The 10,966-nt window shown below is 39.9% G+C and overlaps 1 protein-coding gene across 8 annotated transcripts in view; it reads left to right on the forward strand.

The window, feature by feature from the left end:
• LOC101082513 (ubiquitin-conjugating enzyme E2 E2) overlaps positions 1 to 10,106 on the forward strand; it is a 371,654-nt gene extending 361,548 nt beyond the window's left edge. For all 8 annotated transcript variants that reach the window (XM_023260603.2, XM_045037676.1, XM_023260600.2 and 5 more), the window contains one exon: positions 9,190 to 10,106. In XM_023260603.2, the coding sequence (XP_023116371.1) occupies positions 9,190 to 9,193 (4 nt within the window). In that variant the 3' untranslated portion in view covers positions 9,194 to 10,106. The remainder of the gene's footprint in view (positions 1 to 9,189) is intronic.
• Positions 10,107 to 10,966: the final 860 nt, after the last annotated feature.

The following is a 10,966-nucleotide window of genomic DNA, read 5'->3' on the forward strand; positions in this document are numbered from 1 at the left end:
ATGCCTAGGTGGCTCAGTCGGTTAGGCATCCGACTTCAGCTCAGGTTATGATCTCATGGTTCGTGGGTTCGAGCCCCACGTCGGGCTCTGTGCTGACAGCTCAGAGCCTGGAGCCTGTTTTGGATTCTGGGTCTCCCTCTATCTCTGTTCCTCCCCTACTCACACTCTATCTCTCTCAAAAATAAATAAACATTAAAAAATACATTTTTTAAAACTAAGACCAAAGTGAAATAAAGAAGGATTTTGGAATTTCACTTATTAGTGTCATGAGCAACTCCTTTGCTGAATTGAGATAATAGGTTCAATACTGGAAGAATATACCCTCCAGTTTTTATGCTTTTGACAATGTAAGGACTCTACACATACTACACTTTTAGGTTTAATCTGTATTATTTGCATTTTTTCCATCGCTTTCTTAGCTCCAGACAATCAATAAAACAATAAACCAAGTCCTAATTTGTAGCATTTGCCAATTTAAGGCTACATGCATGACCTTATTGGATGCATAATTGGGGCAAGATGCATGGCAGCACAGTGTTTTTTTCCACCATACAGATGGAGTAGTCATAAAAAAAATTTATGAGAATAGTAATCATAGCAGTAAAATAATTAAGAAATGATGAGTTTTAAGGATTCCCCTTGTTTGTAAATAATTTAATTGTAATGTTAATTTTTAATAATGGTGGTGTTTAAATTCCTAAAAATTTAAAAATTGGCTGGCAAGCTGGTTCCAGAATACCACTGCCCCTCTCATAGCATTCTCCTAAGAGCCTCTTAGCTACTATGGTCCCCTCTTTGGGGGAGCTGACTCCTTGATAGGACACTCATGAGCTAGCAGAGACAGTATAGACCATTTCCTTGGTGCTCCCTCTCGCTACTCAGTCAAGGGGCAAATCTCGGGCCGGGGATCACACTCCAGTCTGCTTCTTACAGGCACCCCAGTCTTTACTGTTGGGTCTCTTGGTACCCTCTTCACCTGCCTTTGAGAGGGAAAAGTCATCCTCTCCCCATTTTTGTGGTGGTGGGAGAAGGGAGACAGGGAAGTTCCACACTCCCAAGATAATAGCTCCGTACTCCCACAAAACTTCTTTCTCTCCTTTCCCATATTTTATGACGGGACTGGGGCTGTCCAAGCCAGCTCATCTTCTCTTAATAAGTCTTATGGAAGGTACTCATGGTCTCTTTAGAATTTGGGATACTCAGCACCTTTTACCATCACTGGTTATTAATTCGGAAGTAACAGCGTATCTTGCTAGACTTCTATGCAGTTCTATTTAGCATTCTCAAATTTAAATCTAGTTTACGTTATGGATAATATTCTCCATTTGGTTTAAATCAAATGTATCTTCTCAGGGTATTTAATAATCTTTCTGGTTTGAGCTAGGCCTATAATTTGTAGTCTTGTTTCCCCACATTCCAAAATCCAAAAACTTTAACTCTGTCCTACTCACTTGATTTAATTAGCAGATCCAGAGGAATATCTCAGATATTCCTAAATCTTGATAACATTCTTCAAAAGAAACAGAAGATTCCTATACCCATGGGTGAAATTGCTTTAAATGCTCCGAGTCTTAACCTCATCAAGATTAGGGTTCTTTAAGTAAAATTTTAGTGAAGAAAAAAAATGGGAAAGGGTAAGAACTTACCCTACCAGATATCAAAACACACTATAAAACTATAGTGAGAAAAGCAGGATGAACAAATAAATCAAAAGACAAATTAATCTATTGAAAGAACATCAAGTACAGAATCAAATCCAGATATGTATAGGAATCTTAGGAATGATAAAGCTAGCGTTGCACATAGAAGTTACTATATGTAAATAGAGGGGGATATTTCTAAAATACTGGAGTGAACGAAGGGGGCCTTTATAAATAAGCTTGACATGAAACTGGAAAATATTAAGGAAAAATAGACTTATTAAAAAATTTAAACTTATGTATGGCACGGGGCATCATAAATTAGGTGAAATGGCAAATGATACACTGAGAGAAAATATTTTCTCCACACATAATAGATAAATAGTGTTATTGTTAGAGGTGCACTGAATTTATTTTGGCTGAATACTGAAAAGCCAGTGTTAAAATCAATGAACAGCCTAAGGCAAGGCTGAATATTCCCATCGTAAAATGATCCTCTGAGATAACAGCAGTAAATATGAAATTTTAAGAATTTAAGTAATATTATAATTTCATTATTAAAAATTCAGTATGTTTTTAAAGTTTGTCATTATGATGTACCAATGTAATTTCTCAGCACTGCCAGCTACTAGATGGCTCCTGTGCATATTTGCAATACTTAAATAGATGTTTTCATTTAATGAAAAGCATGAATTGGGAGGAGAGGTTATTTATGCCAGTGTAGGTTACTGGTAATGAAGACTTTGCTCTGAGGTCGGTAAGCTTCCTTCTCCTCTAATAGTTACAGAAAGGTAAAGACTTGCCTTCTCAACTCCCAGACCCTGAGGATTTGGCTGATGGTGGGGGCACAGGGTCTTTGAAGTGCTCCCGTGAGCGGAAGCTCTGTGCGGTGCTGAAAGAAATCACTTTCTGAATATTGACGAAGCAAACATAAGGTTTTTTCCCCTCACGTTTTAATTTCTCATATTTTTACATGCTTGCTACTTCCCACAGTCACTGGATGTGCTGCCTTCCCTGCCAGCAGCCGTTGGTCTTTCCCAAGTCCTTTCCTGTCAGTGCCGGTGTTTAACAGCAGACAGTATTACAAACCGTTTTGTTCCAGCAGCCTCTTCACATGTGGTAGCTGCTCTTCTATCTCACTTGGAACATTTGTTTGAATACCTGAGGAGGCAGGTCCAAATTATTCCCCTGCGTGTCACAGTGTTTGTCTTTGGCTGAAAGAGATTTTCCGTCCAAAGTGACACTCGCGTCGCTTACCGATACTTTTAAAGCCACTGTTCACATAGTAGCATTGAGTACGAATGATGGTGTTGTGCTTATTAAAGGTGATGGCAACGTACATGATCTGTGAGCTCCACAAGTTCGGTAAAGCCAGAAATGGCGTCAAAGGAGGCATCTGTCTGTTCGGTCTTCCAAACACTAATGCAGATTTTGGCTATATACTGAGGCCCAAGCTAAACTTCAGTGCATGCATAAAGTGCTCCGTGTTGGTAAGAAAAAATGGACAAAGGCAAACAACTCACAGAGAAAGAAATATAAATAGTGAACAAAACTGAGCAAATGTGAAACCTTAGGCATCAAGTTAAAGGCAGTTACAACAATAACAGGCTTTGTTAGCTTAACAAAAAAAATTACAAAGATAGGTAATGCAGTGTTGCTGAGAATGCCTAGAAACAAGGTAAATTCCTTGTAGTGAAGGCAGTTCTCAGCAGTATTCCCCAAAAGTTTGAGATGTGTACTCTCTTGTCCAGCACTGTTACTTAACAGGAATCTACCCTCCAGAAATACTTCCAGCCATGTGCTCAGAGATTTATACAAAACTGTGATACTAGTTGTTTATAACAAAACATGAGATCAAATTTAAGTGTGCATCTGTAGAGGAACGGAGAATTGAATGCTGAAGAACCATGAAGGAATGCCCTACAATTATTAGAAATAATGAGCTAGGTGTATTCGTACTGCCATATAAATGCAAGCACGGTGTATTGTTACAGACGAAAATGCAAGTTGCAGAATGTTTTTATGTGATTCCCATTTGATGTAAACATAAATTTAAAAAAGTATGGAGGGATGAGTTTCGAACCGTTAACAGTGGTTACCTTGAGATGGAAGGAGTATAGGGATGGAGGAAATAGAGGGAAGAAGGTAATGTTTTTGATATCATACATACTTCTTTGTTACTTGAGTTTATTATAATGAGAATCTATTACTTATTCATTTTATATAAGACTTAAATAAAACTAGGTTAGACCGAACCACAGAAGAAAGATTCCATGAAAGACACAAAAATGAGCTACTTGACATCATTTCAAGGCAGACATACAGAAAGCCTCCAGTGACTTGATGGGAGCTAAAAGAATCATGTTATCACAGGTATTATGAAACGGCTGGCAAGGCAGTCGTTTATAACCTTGAAGAATCGAAGAAATGGCAAAGTGCAGAGCACAGATTTCAATAATAAAATAATTAAGTTAAAAAAAAACAGAAAAGTGAAAGAAAGCTGTCACAATCACCATCAGGTCCCCTTCTCTGACTTGCCGATAATTCACATCTAGAGAAGAAACGTCTGTGATGAACCAACTTATAATGGTACTACCACACAGGGATACCTGCCATATGGAGTGATATGGTTGCTATTTTGTGTGTGCTTCTCACTTATTGTCTCTTGTGTTTCCGTCCATACTTATATTCACTCAGTAAACAGACTTAGCAAGAGGGAAGCGGAGTGACAGGCAGAGCCCCATGAGGCAGGATTTTGTTTAGCTCTAGTTCTCCAGTACCCAGTACAGAGTAGGGACTCAATAAATATTTGTCGAATGAATGCATAGGTTCTAGTCCAGGGGGGAATACAGATTAGTAAACAGCCAACGAAAAGACAGTATTCTCCGTGCAGTAATAGGGATGGGAACACTCAAAACAGAAATGGGACGCCTAAGACTGCAAGAGAGCTCCTAGAAGACATCCCCAAGGATGCTATGCTTGAGCCAAATGTTGAGAATGAATAGAAGCTTTCCAGGCAAAAGAGATGGCAGAAGCAAAAGTTCAGACTTACGGAAGAGCAGGGCTTATTGAAGAAGCTGCAAGCTGTTTTTTCTGGCTTCAAGCATGAGCAGAGGAGGCTAGAAAGACTAGGTCTAGATCAAAGATCTTGGGAGCCCTACTAAGGACTTTTAGATTTTATCTGAAGAGAATGTCTTCACGAAGACAATCAGATTTAGATTTTAAAATTTATTTTTATTTTATTTTTCTTTTATTTTGAGAGAAAGGGGGGGAGGGGCATAGAGGGAGAGAGAGAATTCCAAGCAGGCTCCACACTCAGCACAGAGCCCAACGCGGGACTTGATCCCACAACCATGAGATCATGACCTGAGCAGAAATCAAGAGTCCAGTGCTTAACCAGCTGAGCCGCGCAGGCACCCCAGCAGATTTGTATTTTAAAAGATGCACAAGAACACTTAGTTGCCAGTCTTTATTTTGAAAGTAATAGCAATTTTGTATGTGCATTACAAGAATTAATTCATTTAATTCTTATAACAATCTATGGAGTCATTACTGTTACTGTCTCCATTTTGTAGTTGAGGAAACTGAGGCACAGAGAAGTTAAGTAATTCGCCCAAGGTGACTCGGTTATTGGTGGAACTGATATATAAACTCAAGCAGTCTATATCCAAAGCCCATGCCCTTTTCCTGTATTCTGTACTACTTTTGTTTGTGTTTTTTAAGAACATACTTGTTTTCTTAAGAAAAGGGAATCAAAATTTTTCTCCATGTAATTTTTCCCGTATCGCCTACCAACCAAGATAGAATGTTCTTTGACCTTGCAAATAGAATCATTCAGCAGTTTAGTAGTCTGCCTGTCTTTTCCAGTCCCCTCTTACCATACAGCTGCTTCTTTATCTCCTTTAGTCTTGCTTCTTGTCTCCCTCCCCTCCCTTTCTGGATAAGCTTTAACCCATTTGGCTTCCAGGGTACCCAGTGTAGCCCCAGCCAAGAGAGAGAGGCCAGCTGGGCGATGAAGTTGCAGGAGGAGTTGTCTGAGACTTCACCTTCCAGGATCAAAGGTGCACAGACCACAGATCTCAAAAAAAATGGGAGAGGGGGCAGAGTACTCAATATGATCACCTTTCACTCACTTGTAAATAATCATGATGGCTGTTCAGTCAACAAGCATTTAGTGAATAGCTTCTCTTTGCTCCTGAAACTGTGTTGGGAGGCAGAGGTGAGGCCAGGAGGTAGAGCTGGGAGAAGAGGAAGTTGTACTGCCCCTTGCCAATCAATGGTCTTTCAGTCTTGCACTTTCATTCAGGCTAGTATTTCATAGCTAGTATTGTGTCAAAAAAAGTGATGACATTTTTATTAAACAGACGAGATGATGTGGTTTAGAGGTCTAGTTAATGAAGAGCATTATAAACCAACTCTCACCCCCATTATTTTCCATTGACCCCACCCTGTAAATCCTGTTCCTCAGCCTCAGGGAACCTCTAATAGATGCATCAATGGTATTTGGGAGAATTAAGTGCTTAAAATCATCCAGCCCTGTGCTGTAAGCATAAACATGCTCCTCTTCTCAAGAATTCAATTTTTTGCTGTGAACAAGGCAAAAAGTGTAGAAGACTTAAAATTTAATTTACTTATCCACTGATAAATTTTGTGGATCTTCTTTAGTAAGAGGAGAAAGACCAATAGAGGATAATATCAAAGATGGATGAAGATTTGGGAAAGTAGTAACAATGTAGAAACCTAAGGTGATGGGAACTTTTTCTTCTTTTTTAGAAATAAATTGTTAGAGAAACAAGTAATGCATGTTTGGAAACTGTTATTACGTCCCTGACATATCTGTATCCATGAAATATGAAACCTTTGTAAGGAGATTTGTTTTTACTTAGGATCGTAATTATAAATACACTACAAAGAGTGGGTCTCATTCCATTAAATTCTCTGTGATAGTAATTTGCTGCTTATATATTGCATAGTTTTGAATCACTAACCTACAATCTTAATTTTCTTCTATTCATCAAAAACATTTTAACACTGAGAACTACGTGGTTAACAACACTTGATGTTTAAATTCCCTCATTTTATACCTTTATGTTATTCCTTCATTTGTACATTAAACAAATTTCAGATTTGCATAAATTTGTGAAAGTGTATGCACAGTAATGTTCCTCACAGCATTGTTTATAAAAGCAAAAATTGAAAAGAGCCCAAATGTCTCTAGACCAGAAGTTGGTTATTCAGGTAAATGTTAAAAATGATGAAATCAATTTGTGATTATTGACATAAAAACTTATTTACCATATCATGATGTTTTAAGATGATAAAAGCAGTCTGTCTCTACATTAATCTTTTTTTAATTGTGTGTGTAGAGAAGAAATTCAGGAAGATCTATGAATGTTAACAATACTTCTTTGTGAGTAAATTTGGAGATGGTCTTCACTTACAACTTTGTCTTATATGTATTGTTGGAGGTGGTTTTTATTATTAATTATTGCTTTTACAGCTAGCATGTATAATTTTACAGGTGGAAAAAAATAGTCTTTTTAAAATCAGACTTGAAAAGGTAAAAGGATCTCTGAAAGAAATGTAACGTTAAATTGTTTAAGCATACAAAGAAATTTTGCACAATGCATGTTAATTTTATCAGTTCTCCTCCTTGTGAGATTTTCCATTCTTCCCCTACTAAAATAGTATTAACGCTTGATATAAAACCTTTCCCTCCCACAGCTTCCTGTTCCCTATCCTTCATCTGTCCCCTTCTTCTTCCTTTGAGCTGCAATGACAGACCTATCTTGTTCCCGTATGCCCACACTGTGAGGATATGATTTGAGGCAGAACATTAACATCACTGGTCATTCTGACATTAAACCTGTCCTTTACCATGACCATTGAGTTAGGGAGCACAGATGGGTCTTTAGTGCATTTCACTAATGGACATTCTGTTCAGTTAAACACCTGTCTTCAGTGACGTAGATCTCAGCTCTTAAGAATACCTATGTTTTCACTAAGGTTTTGCATTCCAGACTGAGAAATTGGAGCAAGATGATTTTTTTGTGACTCAGACCCTCTCTTCGTCCCTTTAGACTCTAAAGTCATTACTTAATCTGAACTGCAAGACTGCATTTTTTTTTTTTACAGTATCTTAGCCAGTTTCCAAGCATTTGGTATTCCTAGTTTTCATCTTCTTGAACCTGGTTGGTTTAGGCAATGGTTTCAGTTACAGGATTTGGGCAAGTGAAGAGAGGCAGAAGTTCTGAACAAACCCAAATACTGGGTAGTCTATTAAATTGTTTGTGATATAAGTGAGCATAAGACACTGGCCTCTGCTTAGAATAATCATAACAAGCTGAACACAAATCCAAGAAAACATAAGCAAGGTTGTAAGCAGTGTCTTGTCAAGAAGGCTTTCAAAAGCTTCAGCAGCAGCACCCTCACCAGATCATTAAAAGGTGGTGTTTCTCTTGGACCTCTAATATTAAGAAGCTATAACCATGAATGTCTTACTAGGCTAGAATTTCAGAATCATCCCCATTTATCAGTTGTATTAGAGCATGGGCATACTTCCTTACTCTTTTCCTGTCTTTAACATAGTGTTTGCTAATTTTTCTCCTTTTCCCTTTTGGTTCTTTCTTATCCACTTGCTCTAATACACCCAAATTCTCAACACCAAAAACAGAGGAAATAAAAATCAGATGAGAATGGAGGAAAAGGGGGTGCATTCTGGGGTCCCCAGAAACCTAAATTACTTTTTCTTAATTGCTCTGATTTTGGGGGGTCCTGTCTGGGTGGAGAGCAGGCTCCCGAGCAGTGTGTAGTGAAGTGTGGGGGCTCCAGGCTCAGAGCCTGGCACCTCCACTTACTCCGTCTGGAGCAAGCGACTTACCCTCCTGTGTTTCACTTTCCTGGTGTGTCAGCTCCTCCGAGTTTTATGGAATTAGTATATTTGTGTTAGGACGTGGTGTATCTGAGTATTAGCTATTATTTAATATCTACCAGTATTTTTGTAATAAAGAGCCATATGGATTTTGACATTCCCCAGTTTGGAGGGAGAGGTAGTCCATCTTCCCCTGTGTCAGTGGGTCTCACTCGGGCCTGCTGCTTGATTGTGTTTGGCTGAGGCTCTTGAAGGCTCCCTCAGTGCAGGCCACCAGGGGGGCTAAGCCTCCGGGTGGAGGACTTAGCCAGGCCATCGCAACCACTTCCCGAAGAGTTCTCAGTGAAGAGTCTATCTGAAAACGAGGAGAGGAGGATGGGAGACGTGCGGTGGGCACAGGGAGAGAGAATGAGACCTGTCAGGAAACATGACAGGAGCCATCAGTAAAGGCACAAGCAGACGACTCTTTGGGCAACTGGTGTGAGATGTGATCTGTCACTGGCAGGGCATTTACAGGTCTTGCTAAAGCAACGTGGTTCCAGGGTAGAGAGCCGCTTTCCACCACCTCCCCGTCTGCTCCTTGAACGAGGCCTGGCTTTCCAGACACTCCTTTTCCCCAGCTCTGAAAGAGGAGGTGCTGCTGCTGTTTACTGACTCCCGGCTCTGCTTCCCTTCCAGCTGACCCTCTGGTGGGCAGCATCGCCACACAGTACATGACCAACAGAGCAGAGCACGACCGGATGGCCAGACAGTGGACCAAGCGGTATGCCACATAGGGGCCTGCTGGCTGCTGCCCCCGCCGGACCTGTGCAAGCACATTCACCAAGTGCATCAATAGCCCTACCCACCCCTCCGGACCTCGGTTCTGATCTTCTTATTTTTATTACATTTTGAACCTTTTTCTGATGGTGTGTCATCCATCCCCCGTCCCTTGTCCCTTCCTCCTCTTCCTCCTCTTCCTCCTCTTCCTCCTCTTCCTCCTCTTCCTCCTCTTCCTCCTCTTCCCCCTCTTCCCTCTCTCTTCCCTCCACCCCTGCCTTCTCAATTTATTCCCTTTTTTTGATTTCTATTAACTTGAAAGATTTGGGGTTTTTTTTTCCCACCTCAACATGGATGGGAACTTTTGTTTTCAGTGCAAACAATGTCGGATCTGTAATAGTAAGAGCTTTCTTACAAAGCTTCGTATTACTGTGTGGTTTTGTTTTTTGTTGGTGTTTGTTTTATTTTGGTTTTTTTTCCTTTTATGTGATCTTTGGGAAAACACGAATCCAGAATTATATCTCATTTCTACTTAAATGTAGTGCTTAGGATTAATTTTTTGTACTGAAGTCTTTATTGGTGGGTGCATGCTACTGGGAACAAGTTTTTTGTACAAAAGCTTCAATCAGAATCACTGTGCATTACTGAGACTCTGTTTATCACTAGCCTTCTGTCTCCCACACAGAAGACTGTTGGATTGAACAAAATAATATGTATTTTGATTTACTTAAAGTGCTTGTAAATTTCTTAGGGACCTGCCACTTTTGACTGTGGATCAGTTGATGTACACTTGTATTATTAAAGCACTCAATAAATCACTGTGGCTGATAAATGCACTTCTGGTAACCCAGCGTTTGCTTTGTATCCTGGTGACCAGCATAGCCCTACGTGCAGCGAGGCTTGTCTAATTCAATTACAGATTCAAGTGTATTTTTCATCTCAGACCTCTAATATTTCTTTGTAGCTAAGTTGCTTACCATGTGGAATTTCTCCAGCTGTCAATAACCTGATGATTTTATGGTTGTTTCAGGTCACTGTCACTTTACATATTGGCCACACATTACTTTGTCATAGACCTCCTTTCTGTTACAACCTTCTTTACTTGACAATTAAAATACGGGACTCCAAAAACAGCCTTCTAGTGGAAGTCAAGTCAGACTGATCATTGTGTTTAACCACTGTTGAATTTATTTCTCTCCCTTTTTCCTCTGAAGATTGTTGTCGTGATTACCCTTGAGTTTGGGTTTTGTTTTGTCTCTATAGTTATGGTGGGAGAAGTAAACTGTGTCAGTCATGGTCAACACATTCACTGACAAGGGTATGTATATCTGGCTTTAACCTTCAGACTATTTTAGGTATGTTTTGTTTTCTCGCATAATTTTAGTGGAAGAAATAAACTCAACTGTATCATTCATGGTCAATACATTTGTGACAAGGGTATGTCTGTCTCGCTTTGACCTTCAGACTATTTTAGGTATGCAGCTATAGAGGCAGAAGAAACTTGCGTGTGGTGCAGTTTGAAAAACATACCGATGGGGCTCCTGGGTGGCTCAGTCGGTTAAGCATCTGACTTTGGCTCAGGTCATGATCTCACAGTTTGTGAGTCCGAGCTCTGCACTGGGTGAGCCCATGCCCCGTGTTCAATGAGCACAAGCCCCACTTGGGGTGAGACCCACTTCTCTCTCTCTCTCTCTCT

Source organism: Felis catus, chromosome C2, assembly GCF_018350175.1.
Source record: "Felis catus isolate Fca126 chromosome C2, F.catus_Fca126_mat1.0, whole genome shotgun sequence".
Taxonomy (NCBI): domain Eukaryota; kingdom Metazoa; phylum Chordata; class Mammalia; order Carnivora; family Felidae; genus Felis; species Felis catus.